The sequence below is a fragment of the Hydra vulgaris genome, chromosome 02 (assembly GCF_038396675.1).
Source record: "Hydra vulgaris chromosome 02, alternate assembly HydraT2T_AEP".
In the NCBI taxonomy this organism is placed as follows: Eukaryota; Metazoa; Cnidaria; class Hydrozoa; order Anthoathecata; family Hydridae; genus Hydra; species Hydra vulgaris.
The window spans coordinates 9102245-9126270 of NC_088921.1; the positions used below are offsets into that span (position 1 = coordinate 9102245).

The following is a 24026-nucleotide window of genomic DNA, read 5'->3' on the forward strand; positions in this document are numbered from 1 at the left end:
CTACAAATCATACAAATTTTGGAATAAACTAAATTTAAAGTAATTGAAAGAAACATAATTACCTTTGTTGGCAGAAAATCTTGAAGTTATTTCAGGTGAACTTGGAGTTTCTAAATGATTTAATTTAAAAGTTTCAAAAAAAATAACCTTATGGCTATAAATCATACAAATAAAAACTTATGGCTACAAATCATACAAATCATACAAAAAAAACCTTATGGCTACAAATCATACAAATTTTGGAATAAACTAAATGTAAAGTAATTAAAAGTATTAAAACATAATTACCTTTGTTGGCAGAAAATCTTGAAGTTATTTCTGGTGAACCTGGAGTTTCTAAATGATTCAATTTAAAAGTTTCAAAAAAAATAATTTTTGTGAGCACGAAAGAACACAAAACTTACAAAAGAATAAAAGCAAAAAACAATGTTCTAAGCAATCTTCTATTACAAGCAATAACAATCTTCTATAACAAGCAATAACAATCTTCTATTATAAGCAATAACAATCTTCTATTACAAGCAATAACAATCTTCTATTACAAGTATATATTTACGTATTATAAGCAATAACAACTTTCATTAAAAGAAAATTAAAACTTTATTGCCAAACCCACTCCAAAAAAGCTACGCTATTTTTTTAACAATATTTTGTAGTACCGCTAATGGTGTAGTGAAACTTTTTCAACAAGTCAAAACTTTTTATTTATTCATTAGTAAATAATATTAATGTTAGTTTACTCCAAACTAACATTAATATTATTTACTTTATATTATTATTTATAACATTGATGTTTATAAGATTTGATCAGGTTTATTAAAGTTATACTAACTAATATTACATAAAAATTAACTTATTGCTTTGAACAAAATTGAAACCTACATAACCTAAATGCAAAGGAGGAAGCTAAATGTTCTTGATAAAGATAAAAATGATAAAACCTGATTTTATTAAATGCTTATTTTTCAAACGTAAGATACTGTCTCAAAGTAAACAACCTGATAAAAATCAAACTAATACCAACATTCAGCATCATGTCACAGGTAGTGACGCCAATCCTGATTTCAACCTTAAACTGAGAGTTGAATGTCATTGCCTACAATACAATATTTACAAAAATAGATATGACTGTAGCAGATCTAAATTTAGAAAAATGACAATTCAGAAACTTCCTTGCAATCATTTTTAACTTTTACCTAATACTACCAAGTAAAAGTAAAACTGATCTTCCATTAACAAATGAATATCAGGTATTCTTTTTTAAAACAATAATTTCAGAAAGAATTGGATACTATATTGTAAAGAATTGAAAACTCGGTTTTGCAAAAGAAACAGAAACAAATTTCTGAAAGCACAGGCATCAAAAAACAGAGTAACATTAATAGTATGTTTTTAAAAAAAAAAAACATTTATAGTATGTTGTTTTCTTGAGAAGGAAAATGACCTTGCAACTGTTGGCCTTGTTTTGGCCTTGGCTTTCAAAAAAAATACATAAAATTAAAGAATCTAAAGTTTTCATTCTTTATTTTTATGTATTTTTGTTTTCGGCTTCATACATATCTACAAGTATATTTTCTTGTTGACTTAGTAGAATTTTGAAGACAACCTTGGTTTATTTTTACAACATGTGATTTATTGTCACAGTAATTGTTACTTGCAGTTTTTCTAATAAGTGGCCTTAACGTTAGACAAAAACTTAAGTCTTTGGTCTTGAAAATGATTGAGTTGGCCTTGGCTTTGAAACTCCTAATCTTGGCCTTGACATTAAATCTCTTGGCTTTGGTCTTAGCCTTGCAACATGTGGCTTTGGTCGTGCTACTTTTGGCCTTGTTAATAACTCTGACTCAAGGATGCAAATCACCATTCGAGCAAAAAACAGTGTCACATTTCAAACCATAAATTCAAAGCATTGTTCTATGAAGGAACTAAAAAGAGAATTGCCAATAATGAATCTTTGTTCAATGCACTGGAGATTATCTCTCTAACAAGTATTGGGTCTGAGCAAAAACTTTCTGTTGCTGAATTATTCGTGGTGAAAATTCAATCCAGAATGAATGACAACTTTTTATCAATAAAACAATTTTCAATTATTATTATAGGAATAGTAAAAAATGAGACTAACATACAGATCATTTGAAGACCTGCTCCAGATATGGCAACAGTATTTAATACAAGGATGGATAGGAGATTTATAGAAATAAAGAATAGAATCCAGAGAAAGAAAGTGGTCATCATGATAAAGAGATACAACCTTAGCATATGGTTCATAAATATTCATCCATTTATAAATATTTATTCATTCATCCGTTCATAAATATAAGATGATCTAGATTGTTATGAAAAAGATAAGCCAAAAAAAATTTAGTTTAAACTTATCTGAATTAAAGTTCACCAGCCACTGAGACCCCTGTGCTATAGCAGAAGTGAGATCCTTTTCAAGCTCAAATGCTCCCTTAAAGCAATCAGAGAGTATTGGCTTCTTATCAAGACTAGAATAAATGGTAAAATCTTCAGCATAAAATACCACCTTAGATGTAAATTAAAAAAGTATAGGGCTAAGGATAGAACCTTGAGGATCCCCTTGAAGTTAAAGGAAATGAATAAGTGTGCTGTCTATTGAGAACAACTTTTATACTATAATTGGTACAAAAGGTTTCAATAACCTTAAAGTTACTTGATACACCATAAAAAGAGAGTTTATGGATAAAACCAGCATGCCAAACTTTATCGAAGACTTTGTAAATGTCGAGCATTTTTGTAAATATCTAATGCAGGATAAAACCTGTAAGTTATTAGTATTAACAAATCAGCAGAAGAACAAGAAGATCAAAATCCATATTGATGATATTATTTATTAAAATCAAGATGAGAGATTAAATGTTTGTTAATTAAAAACTTAAAAACAGTGCTAATGATAAGAAGAAGACTTATGGGAAGGTAGTTAGACGAGTTTGATCGCTCTCCAGAATTTTCAAAAATAAAGAAAACAGACGTCACTTTCCAACAGGCTCGAAAACATGACTCTGATAAGCACTTGTTAAATAGTTTTAAAAGTATAGATGACAGCTCTAAAGAACAATTCTGCAAGACTATAGCAAATACAATGTATTGACCACAGGCTGTAGAAGAGTCTTTAGATACAGAAGCTGGAGAGATACGAATGCCAAGCAATGGATCAACATGTTTGTTGGCTATATCAGTTAGGAAATGTGATTAGTAGAATCAAGAGATGAGATTGATGAAAACTTCTTAGCAAATAATTCAGCTTTGTCTTTAGGTATGATTACAAAATATGAACCATGCAAGAGAGGTGGAATAACAGATTTGCCTATATTAAAGACACTGTTAAAGATTCTCCAGAAGTCTCTGGAGCATAACATTTGAGATAAAATACAAGATTTTGTGACCTGAGAATAGCGGCCTTAGACAACTACCCTTAGACTTAAGGGTAGTTGTAAGAGGTATGATGATAGGGGAATTCTGCATAGTCACTGACACTAGAACAAAGCCATTCAGTGTGATTAGCATTAAAGTCACCAAAAACAATGATATTGGCTTAAGAATAAAGAGAAAGGACTTTATTAACTTGATCAGAAACAATACCAAAATAATAAGATGAAAGAGAGCGGTATAGAACAACAAGAAAGGTGGTAGAGTGAAGTAGTACTAAACGAAGGCACATAAAAGAATAGTCTGTAAATTCAAACCTAGTTTCCCAACAAATGGGTGAATTCTTGCAAATGTAAATGCCCAGACCAAGCATGTGACTATTAAAGTCTTTACAAATTAAAGGAAAATAACCATCAACAATAAGTTCACAAGATGAAACAGCTGATTAAAATTAGTCTGAACTTTGCAAGAGATATTGCAAAGAAAAGTTACTTCAAAGCTGAAACAGCTGATTAAAATTAGTCTGAACTTCGCAAGAGGTTTTGCAAAGAAAAGTTACTTCAAAGACCACAAATATTAGTGAATGATAGGTTTAGAGAACTTAGTGATGACAATGGTTTTTTGAGTTTTATAGTTTTTTATATTTTATTAAGTTTGAAACAGTTATCACTGTAAAACTATACTTCAGAGTATTTTAGAACACATCACATTTTAATAATTTACAAAACACTAGTATAACACTGTTGAGATATTAGAAAAGTTTTCAAGAAGTTTAGATAATGCTCTTAAGTCCATAATATTGTAACCAACTTAGTTTAGATTTATTGGAATACATTTTGCAATCCGACTGTCAAAGAACATAGCATGGAATTAAATAGTCTTCAACAGCATCCTTATCATTGAATAAGAGTTTTTACTGTAAAAAATGTAAAAATTTTGCACACACAAAACAAATATCAATTAGTTTATTATTATTTGTTGAAAAATAATTACTTGTAAATTTGTCAATTTTTCTTATTAAATCTATTCTCTTCATGTTTCTTAAAGCTGTCTTTAACTCCTCAAATGTTGGATTATCACTCATTTGCATCCACGTAGTTAACATTGAATACGCCTTTGCGCCAGTTTTAGGATTATCTTCATCAATCATACTTAAATAATGTTCTTCAATATTTAACATACGCCCAAGAGTTTTCCAACTTACTCCAACCCAATCACTAAAACTACACATGAACACTTGGCTATAAAGAATGTTTTCATATTTCTTAGCATATGCATTATTTTGTGCCATTTTGATGTTTCTAAAAAAAAGAAATACATGCTTATATGTATGTATGTATGTATGTATATATATATATATATATATATATATATATATATATATATATATATATATATATATATATATATATATATATATATATATATATATATATATTAATTAATTGCATTGCAGCAACATCTTAATTTCGAATTATAGCATTTATTTGCCATTTTATAAAGTCATTTGTTTATTAAATAGTGTTAAAACATTTATCGAACAATACACTATAGAGACTGAAGTGGTTAGCTCACAGCGTTCTGACGTGAAATGCTGTGGTTCAAATCCTATTCCTTCTAAAGTTTTTTTTTTTCTTATCTTTTTCAATTTTTTAAAAAACAAGATAAAATATTTTTGATTCCACAGATATTTTTATACAAATGTTTTTATATACATATTATAGATTTATTTTTATAAAGATTTACTTTAATTTAAAAATTGGATTGCAGCAATATCTCCTTAATATTGACTATAGCATTTATTTGCTGTTTTATAAAATTATTCAGTTGTTTGTTTATTTAATAGTTTTAAAAACTAGTGAGAAGCGCAGAAGATTAGTGTGCCTTAGTGGCCAAAGTCCACTAAGGTACACTAATCTGCTGCACTTGTCACTGCACTTCCGAAGTACAATGCAAGCGCTCAAGTGCAAACGCTTGCACATTTGTTTATTTTTAAATCTTTTACAATTTTCTAAAATAAAATAAAACATTTTTATAATATAATTAATAAACATTTATAAACAATAAACGTTTTTATAATACAAATAATAAGCATAATATAAAATAAAACATTTTTACAGTTCTATTGATGTTAAATACAAAACATTTATAAAAATATAATATACTATAACAAACAAACAGTAGAGAACCTTAAAATCTCTATAAACATCAAAGAGTAGTTATTGTTGTTAGGGTGCTTAATCAAGAAACTACTTTCAATTGGTTATTAATTTAAACAATCAAGATACTTCTGTAAAATATCTGGCTGCAAGATAAGCAGTTAGATTTTATAGGGAAAAGTCCAAAAATCTTAGTGCGGACTAAAAGCATTCTTTTAAAATTTATTTAAATTGTTATACGCCTATTGAGAATTTATGTTAAATAATATAATTCTTTATATTATTCAACATAAATAAAGGTCTTTTTTTTATATTCCCTAGAATAGTTCATTTATATCTGGTCTTCAAGTTGTGCTATTCATATCAATAAGTAAATCTCGAAACAACTTAATCATTCTGATATCCTAGTTTAAAATTCCCCTTTGCCACAATCGGATTATTAAAAAATTTGTGAGCAACATTTTCAGTATTGGTTGTGCCACTTTCTTTCCTGACAAAATAAACCCTTATTTGCAATAGTATTTTGAATAAATGCTAGAATTTTTTTTTTTGGATAAGTTCTTTACTCTTTCGTGAATATTTCTTCCTTGCTTTACTGCTAAGAGTTTACAAACAGTATTAAAAATCAACTCGGAATTTGCAGTCTTTATTATGGATGCAGCGCATCCATAAATAAAGACTGCAAATTCCGAGTTTCAAAACTTGCTTGCTTAAATTTTTGTTTGTTTTCCAAACAGTTTCAAATTAATCTCCTGAGAATTTGCAAGACAAACGTAGCAGGATTGAGATGAAATTCTTTTCTTAAGCATATTGGATACAACAGCGTTTAGTGTTTTGCCATTATTCATTGTGGTATAAATAGTTGACAAACTAGACTTTACTACTAAAGTACTTTCACCTAGATTAAATTCAATATTGTTCAACACAAAATTTAATAAAAATTGAATTTTAAATTTTAAATTCTGCATAAAAAAAAAAAAAAGCTTAAAAAAAAAAGCTTAAAAAAAAAGTTTAAAACAGTAAAAGAAGAAATTGTATTAAACAAAAATAAATTTTCATTAATTTCATTTCATTTAAAACCTAAGTTTCTCAAAGATAAGATTTTTATAGATGATTTCGATTGAAGTTTTATTAATTCGCTGTAACTATGTTGAGCAGTAGAAATTTTGTGTGCATATGTCACAATAGAGATGTTTATGTTATTAATGTGCTTAGGTAACTAAGTTTGCACGTTTAACACACATTAAAGAGAAAACTTTTTTTCTTATAGGTTAAGGTTTTTACATTCAAACTTTTTTTCTTCTAAAGTTAAATAATGGAGCGAAGGTCCTATTAAGCTCGGCATGGTCTGGAAAAAAATTTAATAAAAACTTAACAGAAACTTAATAAAGAAAAAAATTAAGTTCATACCCGCTTTTTATAGAGGTCTACAATTTTACAATAAGAAGTTATATAGTGTTGAACAAGAATTGTTTACTCAAAACAAAGATTTGACTGATTTTTATTTTCAACCACTTACTAAAAGTTATTGAAATAAAAAGGCTATATAAAAAGACTATATAAAGAATAAGTATAGATATGGTAGGTGTGAAAGGTCATGTCAAATTCATTATTTCACATATGTTCAAGTCTGATTTTAAAATTTTTAATACCAATTTTAATTAATCAAAACATATCAAGCAGGTATTTTAAATATTATTTAGAATAACTGCTTCGTATACTTATATCTGAACCACTAATAAATAGTGGTTTGTGAAACAACTACAGAAGAGTATAAAATATTTAAAATTTAACTATATTATAAATTATTTTTTTATTCATAACTTTAAAAGGTAGACAATACGCATAGTTTTTTTAATGCTTACTAAAAAATATTAAAGTAAGAAATAAGTATAGAAATGGTAGAATTGACTTATACAGACCTGTGTTATATGGGGCTAGACAGCTAAAATGTGTAGATTTCAATATACTTTACATTTTTCTGTATTTATATGTACATTTTCGATTAGGAAAAATAAAAAGAAATACAAACAAGAAAAGAATTCTCCTAGATGTAATCAAGTATCAATGATTATACCTTTCCAAGCTCCTTCATTTTAAGCTTTATATTTTTTTGTAAAGGTGAATGAAAATATATATACATTTATATACATATTTTGGCTTTTTGTTTTGCCATCTTAGATAAAAATTTTGCAAGAAAAATCACTACATTGTTTTTTCTCATGAAACCTTGCAGCCAACTTGATTTTTTCGGAGAAACAGATTTACTTCCTAATTATTCTCTAATTTTACATAATTACATTCTAAATATCACATTTGATAAAATTATTTCTGTTCGATTGTATAAAGCATTTGGTTATATTAGAAACTTTGTGACAAACTTTAGCATAACAAGTGAAATACATCAAAAATTTGTATAAGGCTTGCATGTGTTAATCATTTATATAAATGCTATCAGTGCTGTACTCAGCATTAGTTTAGGAAACACCATTTATGAAAAAGATTCTTCCCCTTTCCAACCATCTTTTTACAAAGAGTTTTACAATGATAATGCATTGTGTATTGAAAACTTTTAAATTTTGTACTTGCAGAGTGGCACAAACACTTTTTCTTAGCACTTTTTTCACAGAAAATACTAAACAAAAACATTTTGGTTCAAAATGAGTCAGCAAAAAGTAAGATTTCATTCAGAAAAGATTTCATTCAGAGTCAGATCTGTTTTGGTTATGTTAATTAAGGCAAAAAAATATCTATTTTTGAGGAAAATTAGTTTATTGATTTATCTGATCAAAGACTATGTGAACTCAGTTTGAACCTCAAGTCTAAAATTTTATCTGGCTGGAATTTGCTGAAGCTGCAAGACTAACTTATATTTTGAAACAGCAAGATAAAGCAGTCTGTAAAGATTTGGAGACTTTCTGAATAAATGACTGTCATCAGGTTAGAAACAATTAAAAAAGGTGACAGTTGCTATTGAGCTGTTTGAGCTAAGGTTAAAAAAGTACTAAAAGCAGTACTAAAACAACTAAAATCAGTTTTTCACTTAATCTTTCTAAATTTACCTATCTGATGATTATAGATGATAATCTGAGATAATTGCATTTAAAAAAAGAAATTCATCCTGCTTAGAATGCTGTCAAAATGTTGGCAACGGCATTTGTTAACCTTGCAACAAAAAAACAACTGCTGAAACTCCTATGTCTTATTTACATCATTAATTCAAAATACTTCTGACAGAGTTGTTTCTTGTAAGCTAAAAAAATATCTATTATTGGTGATAGTACAAGTATAAAACTTGCAACAGGAGGAAACATTCTTCCTGTTAAAGTATACAGAGACCTGTCACTTAGTATATAAGAAATAAAAGAATCATAAAGTTGACGATAATCTTCTAAATTGTACAGAATTAGGAAAAATACAGCAGATAAGTTAAAATGCTAAAAGAAGTACACCTATGCCAAACACCTATGCTGTTACAGGAGAACAGCTAAGTTAAAGTTACAAACAGAACGCATCAATTGAATAGGTTTTATGACGTGATAAAATATTGACTCAAGAACAGTAAAATTTTTTTTTGAAAAAGATATTGTTAATTGTACTGAACTATCTATGCTGGTAAAAGAAGATACCAGGTCTTTTTAATTCAGCTATATGCAGGGATACAAAGTGGGAGTCCAAAGTCCAGGAGTCCCTGTTTTTACCTGGAGTTTGAAGTTCTGCCTTTCCTAATAATTTTTGGGAGTCCGGGACTTTGGGAATTGAAAATTTTATATTAGAATATAAACCTTTACTAACGAACCGTTATTAGCTTCTACAAGTTTATTAGTTTAAAATTGTTTAGCCAACAGCTACGTAACTTTAAACCAGTGAAAGCTTGAATGTACTGAATTGCGCTGCATATGGCTAGCTCTGCGGCATATAAATTATTCCAAAATTTGCAGCGTGTTTATTACAAACACCGTCTATAGCATTCAGGTTAAGATTTACTAAAATTACATTTTCTCTATTCATTTTCCAAGACTTTTTGTTTTACTTTTTTTTTTTTTGTACTTTGCTATTTGGTTTAATTTTGTAAAACGTTTTTAAAATTTATTTGTCGCAATTAATCTTAAATAATAAAAAAAAAAAGTCTTATCAAAATTGTTTGTCAATTTATTCTGAAATGTTTTTTTCCAGGCATTTGATCGTGAATCCATACATAAATTTTGTGGAAAAGTGGTTTTACAGTTCGGATTTACACTTAACAGAGATAATATGAGAATTTAAATTTGCAACCTTGCCATAAAACATTGCAAAGAAAATAAAAATGTAATATCAAAACTATTGATCTATTTAAAGGTTAATTGGACAACAAGATATATACGTCAATACCTTGGTATTAATGCCCTATACTCTAAAGACAATCAAATTATTGTTGTCAATTGATACAAAAGGAAATTGATACAAAAGGATTATCATTGATACAAAAGGAAAACAAACTGCGGACCACACTAAATAGATTATTGAAAAATGTTTAGATAAGTTTGGAATTGATAAAGCTAACATTTTTTTATTTTTATTTATCATTTATTTATTTAAATTTGAAAATGATATGTTTATGTATTTCTTCTTTATCTGTTTAAGGTTACATAAAAAAACTATATTTTTGTTAATTTCAACATGATATATTTTGATCAAGTTACTAAGATAATAAAAACTATTTAAAAGTTTTTTATTATTCTGAAAGCCAAAATTTGAGAGATATCAGGTCGGATAAAGGTTATAAAAAAAAAAAAATTCTATTATAAATTTAAAGCTGTTTGAGACAAATGAAAATGTTAAATAATATTTTTATTTGAAAATTAATTAAAATATTATATTTAAGATATTATAAATATGCATGGCTAAACAATAATATGCATGGCTAAACATCATGCATGCAACATAAATATGCATGGCTAAACATCAATAACAATAAACTTACATTCGCATCATTCATATAACACTCATTCAACACCCCTTCTTTTTTTTATTTGCGTTAACAGAATGTTTATAACTTGTATTATACGTTCGAGGCAATGGTGCATTACTAACTTTTGGTTGCATTTCAAACATGTGGGTCATCCCAAAGAAACATTCGGGTGCGGCTTTTCCTGCTTCACGCAATATTTATACCAGTATAATAAATATTGCATACGCAATTGCGTATGAATTGCGTATACGTAAGTTTATAGCTAAACATGTCAAATCACGTTTTATATAGTGTTGTTATCAACATCGACTAAATCGTCTAAAGTGAAAATAGTGGTTTTGCCAAAATACATAATAATCGGCCAGACGCTCTGGTGAAGCTGCCGAATATTTGATGACACTTTCCTATGTTGAGGGTTCCAACCTGGTTAATTGAAGTGTGTATCGTGGGTATACTACAGGGCCGACGACACCGGAGGAGAGGGGGGCTCTGGGCCTTACCCAGCACACTTTTTTTCTAAAGGATTATTTTATTTTTTATCTTTTTTTTAAAAAAAATTTAGATATAAAAGACTTTTTTTAAGAATTGACGATTGTACCGCCCCCCCCCCTCTCCTTTTTCGTTGTCCTTTGTCGTTGGCCCAGTACTAACATAAAACATTAATGAATTATTATGATTCAGATTACTAGATGATTCAGCTCTACTTCGAAAGAAAAAGGAATGTAAATGAAAACGATCAAATTAATTTCTAGGAAAAAATGCGTACATATGAAGATATGAGAAAGATTAACTCTAATTGCAAATGATATTAGTTTTTAAATCAAATCGTTCGCTTAAATTGGACAGCAAACTCTTACAAGTGTTCCTCAACAAATGCGAAACAGTATCCTTACAGAACTTGCTTAGATAATTTTATTATTTGCCGGCGGCAGTGTACATAGCGAATGGCTATTTTAGGAAGTATAACATCTCTAATTATAACTATTACTTATTTTTTGTTTACTCTTATAAAGTTTTATCGAATTAATCGCATATTAGCAATGTTTTGGCTTTTTCCGGTGATCTGTAATAAGGCTGTACGGACTTATAAAAGCACCTTAATAACTACATAAAATAATAAGGGAAAACAATTATAAGTAGTTAAACGATCGGTTATGTACTTCATTAATTTTTTTGTTTACTCGATGCTTTTGATTTTCATACAGGGCCGCTTAAAGCTGGCTCGGAACCCTGGGGCAAAATTAAGTTGTGAAGCTCTAAAATCACGAAAAAGTTTTTTATACAATCATATTGTAAATATGATTGTATAAAAAAAATTACAAAAAATTAACATAAAAGAATAACCTTTTTTTTTCCTCCTTTAAATTTAAAAAAACCATTAGGTTCGAATCCGGACTGTTGGCAGGCCATTCTGACACAGGAATGAATCAAGGGAAATTTTTCTTTTCAACGGTTTTTGCATTTTTTTGGAGGCTAAATCCTGTTGGAAAGTAAATAAACGCCAAACATTCTAATCGTTAGAGGTTTTACTTTTGCCATAAAAATCTCCAAGTTAAATTTAACTTCTTTTTAATCTATTTATTCAACCAAATTTTAAAAAAATTCAAGGTTTTTATAATTTTACAAAACCAGGTAAGGTGTCACTCATATAGTTGAAAACTAGTTATTGGAGTGACACCTAAATAAATTAAACAAACAAACAAAAAACAAAAAAAAAAGCATTTGTAAATTAAATTGATTTAAAGATAATAATAATAACGATAAATCTATAATAAATTAAATAATAAGACAAAAAATATGAAAACACTCAGTTAATAACAAAAACAAAGAAAAATAAAAGCAATTAGCAAAACAGCACAAATAAAAACAAACTTTACGCATACGAAAAGGCAAAAACAAAAACTACAAAATGAAAATGCAAACACAAAAACTTCTACAAAATTAGATTAATAATAAAAACAATATTTTGTTACTTGTGCGAAAAAAAAAAGGTGTAGAAAAATTAGTAAAATTGAAAAACAGCGAAAAACAATAAAAATAATTAGTAACAACAGCACAAATAATATTAAATAAGGAAAAAGCAAAACACAAAAACTACAAAATGAAAGCAAAAACTACAAAACGAAAATGCAAACACAAAAACTTCTACATTTTTCTTTATTTCCCTTTTTTTTTTCAACGGTTTAAAAAACACGACCGCTATCTACGATGACCTTGCAAAGAATCAACTTCTTTATCAATAAATTATTATATAAATTAAAAAGTTTAGTGCGAGTTTTTTGTCCTTGGAAAATGCACCGAAAAACATAACCCCTTATGCATTTCGGAAAAGCTCTTACATAATGTGGGATCTCTTTCAAACTAACTCTAAAAACTCAATCAATTTGTCACTTAACAGGGCGCTTAAGCAGGAATAACTTTTCATTGGAAAAAGTTGTCGGTGGTGCCGTTTCTTTATCAATTTTCATCTCTTAAAACCCTTAAGCTTATTTCTGATTGTCAGACCAGCAGATAACAGAGCCGACGACACCGATCCATCCACCTCATTTTTTTTTTATAAAGAAAAAGACGATTGTGCCCCTCCGCTTCGAAACCCGTGTCGTCAGCCCAGAGATAACTATTTTGTTATTAGCTTTCATCATTAAGTTTGTTTTAATCAAATTTCTGATGGATTTTGAGTTGGTTTTAAATTATTTTGCAACTGATCTTCCTGATTTAGCTGGATTGCGTCTATCGCGAATAAGGTTTATGAACTTTTTGGAACAAACCTCTTTATTTCACTCTGCTTTTTTTCCGGAATTTCATCTCCATCGTTAAAACATTTTAAGTTTGCAATATACCATCTTGAGAAAAAAACTTTTGTGAAAACTTAAACTTTATATAAATAACTGTTAACATTATTTACATACATTTTTATTTTGCACTTTTGTCTTCTTATTTTTACTAATAATTTTAGGTTTAAATTTTTAACCTTTACAAGTTGCATATAGTCACATACTAACACTTCGTTGAATTGCGATTTAAATTACTCTTTGTGAGAGATTCTTCTTTTTAAAATAGACGATGACGTAGCTACAATAAAAAAAACAATGTCAAAATTTTATTTTTTATTATCTCATTTCTATTACTTTTTTAATAACAAAATTTTAACAAGTCATTAATAAATCCGACATAATATGTCGAATTTATGAAATAATAAATCCGACATAATATGTCGGGTTTATGAACTAATAGTAAATCCGACATAAAATATAATAACTAATAAGGATTTATTAACTAATAAAAAGTTAAGTTAAATGATTACAATTTCCAATTGAAACATAAGATTATCATTCTTTTACAAACTCGAGGTAAGATATGACGTAAGATATGAATAATTACCAGAAAATTTGTTCTTACAGTTATTTTTGATAAGAAATAAAAACAACTAAACAACGTATTTTCACCTTAGGGGTCTTCCATAGACTTCGTCATGCTTTAGGGGAGAGGGGAAGGGGGGGGGCGAGGTTGAAAGGGATTTTGGATTTTTGACGACTCGTACTTGTTACTAAAGAGTTAAGATGTTAACTCTTTAGTAACAACTACGAATTTAATCCAAGTTAAAAAAGTAGATCAAGAATTTTAACCGATAGATAAAAAATCTAAACCTGGTTAGAACTAGATAGAGAAATCAATAAAGTTAGCATTGCAATATATCATTTTTTATTAATACACGACGCATAACGAAATAGCAAGCATAACAACAACAATAACGAAAAAAATAACTTTCCCTATTTTAGAGGTAGAAAATTTAATGAAGAGTTGTAAAAAAAGTCGCCATTTTGAAAATTTTGCAATAATATGACAATGACTTGATTTGCAGATTTCAAAATTGAAAATCTGGGAATGAAGATATCAACAATTAACACCAAAATAATAATTGCAGACAGGGTTGGAGTCAAATACAAATACTTTAATTTCAGATTTCCAAATAATAATTCAATAATACAAATATATCTAATTGGCATTTTTAAATTAAAAAAAAAATACATAGATTTATTTTTAATACAATTTTGATGAAATGGTATGCTAAATAGAGGAATGAAAACAAGTCTTTATTAAATGTCCTTGAAAAACTAAATTTCAACTTATTTAACACCGGTCAATCTCGTTTACGGTGGTTTTCACCTCGTTTACGGTGGGTTTTTTATTTTTTTTGGGAAAAACACTGTAACAAATACATTGAAATCAAATGCAAATACAAATCTTTAAGAAATTTTAAAATCAATTACAATACAAAGTCTTATATGAGTATGTATAACAAATCCCAAAGTGAATAAATATCAAATACCAAAGCCAATACGATCTGAGAGAAAAAGTTAATTGCTGATTTTTTTAGGGGTTAAAATCCTTAAGCCACTGCAAGCCTCAAGCTGTTACAAAAGGAAGATCAGATTTAAGTCTGGTTGCCTGTTCTAACCAATCCAAAAAAGAAGAATTTTTTTCAAAATGCGAATTCTTTTCACAAATATCTTAAAAATATCACAAGTAGAATAAAATGAAGATTATTTTAAAAAGTTCCTAAACCATGACCAAATAAAATTCCGTGGTATATCCATGATTTCCATGACCAGTAGCAACCCTGATTGTATATATATATATATATATATATATATATATATATATATATATATATATATATTTTTTTTTTTTTTTTTTTTTTTTTTTTTTTTTTTTTTTTTTTTTAGTTTTTATTTATTATATTTCCATAATAAAGTTTACATTAGCTTACATTTTTATCTTTATAACTTGTTTGTGGTGAAAATGTTTACTTTCAGAACTTGTGTGTCTTTAGCTAGAAATTTGTTTTTCGAGTTTTTATATCCGATTATAATTTTGTACAAAGTCACAATTATTTTTAGTTGTTACACATCCATATCTTCAGTTTTTTAAGAAATTTATTAATCTTTTTTTCTTTCATCGTAATGTTCGTTTTTCATTTTTAATAAAATAGCACTTCATTTTTTTTTTTTCTTTCTTTTTTTCTTCTTCTTCTTCTTCTTCTTCTTCTTCTTCTTCTTCTTCTTCTTCTTCTTCTTCTTCTTCTTCTTCTTCTTCTTCTTCTTCTTCTTCTTCTTTTAAATCGTTTCAAGTTCTTGACAATCAATAAAGCGTAGATACTAAGAAATTGCTGTTTTGACCAATGTGTTCAGGTGTGATTAATTTTTTATTTTTTATTATTATTATTTTTTTTATTGTTTGTATGTAAACACATACATAAATACACACACTTACACACATACATTTATATACACACATACATACGTTTTACGTTTACAAATATTGGAATTTTTATACTTTTAATAAATTATAATAGAGAATATGAATATCAGTAACTATCAAATGAATATCAGTAACTATCGTCCTATTTCCGTCCTCTGCACATTTTCAAAAATACTAGAACGCATTATGTACAATAGACTATACAACTATTTTCTTTCTAATAATTTGTTATACGTCAACCAATTTGGTTTTAAAATAAACAATTCTACGGAACATGCAATTATCCAATTTGTACGTGAAATTTCAAATTCTTTTGAAAAATCTAAATATACTTTAGGTGTTTTCATCGATCTATCGAAAGCATTCGATACTGTCGATCATCAAATTTTGATACAAAAACTGAAATACTATGGAATAAATTACAAAGTCATAAAATGGTTCAGAAGTTATTTATCAAACCGTAAACAGTTTGTTTTTAGTAATAATAATTATTCTAATGAGTTTCTAAATATTTCATGTGGCGTTCCCCAAGGCTCTATTTTGGGACCGCTGTTGTTCTTGATTTATATAAACGACCTAAATAAAGCCTCAAATTTAGTGAGTATCATGTTTGCTGATGATACCAACTTATTTCTTTCCAATAATGATATTTACAAACTCTTCTCTAGCATGAACGAGCAACTTAAAAATATATCCAAGTGGTTCAAATGCAATAAACTAACTCTAAACAGTAACAAAACAAAATGGATTCTGTTCCATCCTGTCTCAAAAAAAGCCTACTTACCCCTAAATTTGCCCAAAATTATTATTGATGATACTGAGATAAAAAGACACTATGTCACAAAGTTTTTGGGTGTTTTTCTTGATGAAAACATCACATGGAAAGCACATATTGACTATATTAGCACAAAAATTTCCAAAAGCATTGGAATTTTATATAAATCCAGAACATATTTAAGTAAAAAAAGTTTAACCCAACTCTACTACTCATTTATACATAGTTATTTAAATTATGCAAATATTGTATGGGGAAGCACAGAAAAAAGTAAGTTACAATGTCTTTACCGCCGTCAGAAGCATGCGATCCGTTTAATTAATTTTGCGGATCGATACACTCATTCCAAACCTTTTTTTATTGAAATGAAAATTCTCAATATATATGAGCTTAATGTGTTTAATGTCTTATGCTTTATGTATTTGTGGAAAAATGACTTATCTTTATCTGTCTTTAAAGATCTCTTTTGTGAAAAACCAATAAATAAATATACACTTAGAAATAATTTTCTCCTATATGAACCTTTTTGTCGAACCAAGTTTAATAAGTTTTGTATTGCTTATCGCGCACCGTATCTTTGGAATAAGATTGTTTTGTCAAATTTTGATATATTTCACACTTATCCCACTTTCAAATATAAACTGAAAAATTTTATTTTATCTATTGATGACGTAGTCAAGTACTTCTAATTGATACTTTGTAATCTTTGTTTAGAACTTTTATTTTATTGTAAAATACGCTTTATGAAACGTTTTAATTTTTGTTTTTATCTCATATATAAATGATATAGATTCTATATATAGTAACGTCAGGTTTATTTACACGAAATTTTATTTTATTTATATAGCATCGTCAGATTTATTTACACTGTTTATTGAAATTTTTTTATTAATTTTTGTTATGCTGTAAAACTTCTAAAGCTGTAAAAGGTTCTGATGATAAGATCATTATGATCTTCTTTCAGATGCCTTGTTTGTTTGTTTGTAAAATACGACAAATGTAAACGAGCAAAAAAAAAAAAAAAAAAAAAAAAAAAAAAAAAAAAAAAAAAAAATATAATCACCACATCAATAAGATTAAAAAATAAAATAACAAAATAAAAAAGTTTAAATAAAAACTTGGTATCTGATAGAAGATCTAATGATCTTGTCGCCAGAACCATAAATCGTTATAATAAAATATAACTTAAACTATTAATAAATATAAACAAATAAAAATGACAAAATACAAAAACAAAGAGCGTATTTATATAAATTACTTATTTTTAAAAGTATTTCAAAATATTGTCATTAAAAAGAATGAATTCTTTTAATTTCTTTTTAAAGACTGGGAAGGTAATTGATAAATCAAAATTAGGTAAAATGATTTTGTTCCAGAGATTTGGTGCACGATAAGCTATACAGAACTGATTGAATTTTGTTCGACAAAAGGGTTCATAGAGTGAGTTATCATTTCGTAGTGTATACTTATTTTTTGTCTTCAAAGTAATAAAATCTTTAAAAATGTGTAATGACGGATTGATTTTACATTGAAACATAAAACATAATATTTTATATACATTCACTTCATAAATATTAAGTACTTTTATATTTTTAAATAAAAACCTTGAATGCGTAAGTCGATTTTCAAAACAAACTAAGCGTATTGCATGTTTCTGACGATGACAGAGAGTACGCAACTTACTTTTGCTTGTACTTCCCCAAGCAATATTTGCATAGTTAATATAACTATGTATAAATGAGTAATAGAGTTGAATTAAAATGGTTTTGTTTAAATAATTTCTTGACTTATAGAGGACTCCTATATTTTTAGAAACTTTAGTGCAAATGTAGTCAATATGCGGTTTCCATGTAACATTCTCATCAAGATAAATGCCAAGAAAACTAGTAAAAGTTTCCCTTTTTATTTCAAGTTCATCAATAAGAATTTTTGGCATGGTTGTTGGTAAAAAACGTTTTTTAGATATAGGGTGAAACAGAATGTATTTTGTTTTATCAAGGTTTAAGGTTAATTTGTTACATTTAAACCACTCAGATACACATTTAAGTTCTTTATTCATATCAGAAAACAGCTCATTAATATTACTATTTGATAAGAACAAATTCGTATCATCTGCAAACATAATACTTCGAAGATTAGCTGCTTTACTTAAATCATTGACATAAATTAAAAACATAAGAGGACCTAGAATAGAACCTTGTGGAACACCACAGGTTATTTTAATATATTCACTTTGAAGGCCATCATTATAGGTAACAAATTGCTTTCTATTTGATAAGTAACTATGAAACCATTTTAGCATATTGTTATTAATTCCATAATATTCGAGCTTTTTAAGCAATATTTTATGGTCAACGGTATCGAAAGCCTTCGAAAGATCAACAAAGACTCCTAGGGTATATTGTTTTTTTTCGAAAGATTCTGAGATTTCCCTAACAAATTGAATAATTGCGTGCTCTGTTGAAATATTTTTTTTAAAGCCAAACTGTTTGGTATATAGTATATTATTTTGGTCAAAATATTTAAATATTCTATTATATATTATTCTTTCTAATAATTTTGAAAAAGTTGATAGAACCGAAATTGGGCGATAGCTGTTAATATTTGTTTTGTCGCCTTGTTTGTAAATTGGTATAACTTTCGCAATTTTCAATTGGTCCGGGAAAACTCCTTGTTTTATAGATGCATTAAATACTTTATAAAGAATATCTTTCAGACTTTCATAACAATCTATGACTATGTTACCACTTACTTCATCAGCACCAATACTTTTATTTCTTTTTAGAGATTTAAAGGCTCTAGCAAGCTCGTCCTGGGATAATTCAGAAGTACACTCATTGTTATAATAAGATTTATTTATAGGACACAAGTAGTCTTCAAACGAACTCTCGGTCGTAGGAATTTTTTTAGAGAGATTGGTTCCAATTTCAGTAAAAAATTTGTTAAAAATGTATGCAATTTTGTTCGGTTCACTTATATTTATGTCTTCAAATTTTATAGTTTGTGGTAAAGAACTTAAGTGATTTTTTGATTTTCCTGTTATTTCTTTTATTATTTTCCAGGTGCGCGTTGAGTTATTTTTAAATTTATTGATCAGATTAGAATAATAATTTTTTTTTAGATTTTTACGAATTTTTTCAAATAAATTTTTATAATTTTTATATATTTTTTCATTTGCAGAAGATTTAGTCTTTAAATATTTTATATACAACTTTTGCTTTATTTTTGAAAATTTTTTTAAGCCTTTTGTAATCCAAGGACTGTTAAAGGTTTTATGACTTATTAATTTTTCACATACTGGAAAGTTTGCGTCATATACTAAGTAGAATGTTTCGAAGAATTTATTATAAATACTACTTGCATCTTCATTAAAGTTGATATGCCCCCAGTGAAGTAATGATAGTTGATGTTTAAAATCATTTATTTTTTTGTCGTTGTAAATACGTTTTTTTACAGTTCTATTTTGTTTAATTTTATTAGATAATGTTGTGTTAAAGGTTAGGAAAATAGGGAAGTGGTCCGATAAATCAGTTTTTATGATACCTTTTTGAATGGAGTTATTAAAGATGTCTGTAGTAAAAATATTGTCAATGAGGGTAGCAGAATTCTTAGTTACTCTAGTTGGATGATTGATTAGGGGAACTGCGCCTGCTAAAAAAATTTCATCATAGAAACTTCTCACTTTTTTGTCGTCGTTATAAATAAAACAGTCCATATTAAAATCCCCAATTATAAAGTTTTTTTTTCTTTCGTTGTTACCAGCGTGAACTATATTATGTTGCAAATAAGAGCTAAAATTTTCGCACGCGCCGTCAGGTGGCCTATAGCAGCTGCTTATAAGTATGTTTTTTCCTTTGTTAATAATTAATTCAATTGTTGCGATCTCTTTATCTTCGTCAGAAACGCTCAAATCGCTTCTAACTTTATACGCAAAGTTTTCTTTAACGTATATCAAAACTCCTCCACCGCGTTTATTTGTTTGTCTTTCTAATGAGACTAATTCAAAATTCTTAAGATGAAAACTAGAATTATTTTCAAGTTTGTAAGTAGAGCACCAAGTTTCCGTAACACATATAATATTAAAAATGTTTTCAGTTTCTTCTAGAAAATGCCGAAAGTTTTCATTATTTTTGCTTAAACTCCTTATATTAATGTGGAGGATTCTGATTTTTTCACTGTTTATATCATTTATATTTTTAAAAAGAAATTCTTTAATGGTGCTGGGGTAATGATATAAACTGTCAGTGTACATATCACTAAAAAAATTTACATCTGGGTCTGCGTTTTCATCTGATATAATGTATTTTTCGTAAAAATTATAGGTTAGCGATTGAAAGTCATTCATTTTTATAATTATTTTTTCATGTGCACAGGTTTAAAGAATTTCTTTTCGTTATTGATATCATTAATTGCGTGTTATCAGTTTGTTATAGACTACTTTTGCATACTTACCTGAGGATCTTAATTCTTTGGCTTTTGCAAAGAGTATTTTTCTTTTTTCAATCGTTCTTTCGCTGTAGTCGTCGTTGAGATATATTCGTTCATTCCAAAGCTTTAGTCGCTTGTAATGATCTAATATTTTTTCTTTATCTTTATAGTTAAGGAACTTTACAACTATTGTTCGTCGCTTTTTTTGTCCCGATTCTTTTTGTTTTCCAGTTCTGTGGGCTCTTTCTATTTGTATGTCATGTTTTATATTTAACTTTTCTTTAATAAAACATTTTACTTTCGACTCGCTTTCTTCCCATGATTCGTTGTCTTTTTCTTCAAAACCTTCGAACCTCAAGTTGTTTCTCCTGCTACGATCTTCTAATTCAGCAATTTTGTCGATAAAAAGTTCGCTTGAAATTTTTTTTTCATTTTCTTTGATATGATTTTTTAGTTTTTCATTAAGTTCGTTCGTTTCCTTTATGGTTTTTTCGTATAGTTCGTTTTGAAAATTCATCCCGTTGTTTATTAAAGCAATTTCATTTTTTAGTGATATATTTTCATTTTTTAATTGATCTATTTTTCCTTCCAGTTTGTCAATTTTCTCTCCAAAGATTTTTAATAAAGTATTTTCATAGGCTTCTAATAGCTCTTTCACTTGCGTGATTGTTAAACTTTTAGCCATTTTTTTTTAAAAGAAAAAGAGCGTCTTATCTTGACGAAAGCTTTACGCTTATATATATATATATATATATATATATATATATATATATATATATATATATATATATATATATATATTTATATATTTATATATTATATATATATTTATATATATATAGATATATATTATATATATATATATATTTTATATATATATATATATATATATATATATATATATATATATATATTTATATATATATAATATATATATATATATATTACAGTACGGTAAGATTTTTGTTACTTAGGTTATAATAAATAGTATATTGCGGTAAGTTTTATGTTACAATTACTGTAACGTAGTAAGTAAAAATTAATTCTCGAATTAGTAAATCGATTGTTTCGAATTATTTAATCGATTGTTTCGTATTTTTTCGTATTTTTCGTATATTTTTGCGAACTAATTTTAATTGCACAATCTTAACACCGCGTGCAATCCTCTCCGCTGTCTCTATGCTATCTTTCTAAATCGACTACTTCTATTTTTCACTCTAACATATCTTCGTTCTTCCTTAAATCACTTTACTCTTGGTCCGTAGAGCTGGTTATGACGCTCCTTTTGGAGCCGAACTCGTCTTTGCGGTCCTTAGTAATGTGGCCTCTATATGGCAATTAGCCGGAGGAGGATAAACCACAAAACCAGATTTTTGTTACTATCAAACATGATGAGGATATATTTAGTACTTAGGTTTTTTTTTTAAGTTTATATGTGATATACATTGTGTGACATGTAGCAGTCTACTCCTTACTCCCTGGACGATGGTGTACTCTTATTAGTCTATTTTATAATAGGCTTTAAGAGTAAATTGCAGCATTAATGTAGGCCAATAATTAGTTTTTTATTAGCATACTAGATAACAATTAAATATCGCCAATTTGAAAGCCGCCGCAGGTGATCATGATCACGTCTTATTAGGTCAAAATGTTACGTATTAATACGTTATACGTTACATCTCGGATACGTAAAAATTATATTTTTGCACGTAACGTTACGTTACAATGTTACGTATCATTACGTAAAATCTTACGTCTCAGTTACGTAAAAATAACGGACATTTTGCACGTATTGTTACGTTACAATTTTACGTATCGTTACGTTAAATCTTTCGTCTCGGTTACGTAAAAATAACGGACATTTTGCACGTAACGTAACGAATCTCGTTTACGTTACAATACGTAATGTAACCTGAAAATGTTATAGGGGATACATGCCTATAGGTTACAGGGAAAATCGTATATATATAAGGAATTAGATTGCTTGCGGGTTTGGTTTTTTAAAAATACTTTTTTATTACAGTGGTCTGGACAAATGTATGCAGTGCATTAACAATATTGTTAATTCAACAAATTTGCTAAATACTGTAATTCATTTATGAGTTATGGTATTCAACAATATATTTGTCAAGACATAAGTAACTAAAAAAAGTTTCAGAAAAATATTTTTTTGTTAAAAAATTCCAATCGCAAAGTTGCAATTAGTTAATTGCAACTACGCGAATCGAAACGCTGTTTTCGTGACAAATTTGTTATAAAAAAAAAATTAGAACTAATTTTTCGTATATTGTTAAAAGTTTAAAAAAATACCAGTATGGTTTTTTTTAACTTATAAATATAAGTTAAAAAAAAACCATGACTCTTATAATTATAACAGTGCACTTTTAATAAGTGTAAACTAAGACGCAACATAACGTCAAAAAAATCTATATATATTTTAATTGCGTCTCACATTTAGATTATATAAAGTTACATCACGTTTAATTTGATCAAAAGCTATTAAACTTATAAGTTTAGAAAATAATCTTTATCAAATAAAACCCACAAGCAATCCAATCTAATTATTTTATATATACCTAATTTTTTCATATAAAGAAAATCTCAAATAATTCTCGTTTTGTATAAAATAGCTAAATCAGATTGCTAGTGGGTTTGATTTAAAAGGAATCTTCTTTTAAGTCTTCGAAATCAAGGGTCAATTATAAAAGAAAGAAGACACTAAACTAAAAAAAAGGTAGGTACGTTAAAAGCGTAGGTTCTTTTATTGAGGTGGAGGGTACTAAAAAAAAGCGTATATCAAAATTATAAAAGAAGACACTAAACTAAAAAAAGGAAGGTACGTTAAAAGCGTAGGTTCTTATTTTGAGGTGGAGGGTACTAAAAAAAAGCGTATATCAAAATGCGGGACAGGGGAAGAAGGGTTGAAATAAAAGCGTACGTACTTAATGAACGACTCCTAATTAGAAATACATTTATACATATACAATTAGCAATGATAGTTAAAATTATGCTTGAATTTTTCGGCTTTTAAACCAGACAAGGGTGTTCAAAAAAAATTTTT

General features: G+C 27.6%; 1 protein-coding gene across 1 annotated transcript; it reads right to left on the reverse strand.

Moving 5' to 3' along the window:
- LOC136075810 (uncharacterized) lies at positions 1 to 10786 on the reverse strand. Its single transcript, XM_065789248.1, has 4 exons — positions 10513 to 10786; positions 4384 to 4691; positions 289 to 336; positions 1 to 110 (listed from the first exon to the last, which is right to left on the reverse strand). The coding sequence occupies exons 1-4, from the start codon at positions 10521 to 10523 to the stop codon at positions 1 to 3; spliced, it is 477 nt and encodes a 158-aa protein (XP_065645320.1). The 5' UTR covers positions 10524 to 10786.
- Positions 10787 to 24026: the final 13240 nt, after the last annotated feature.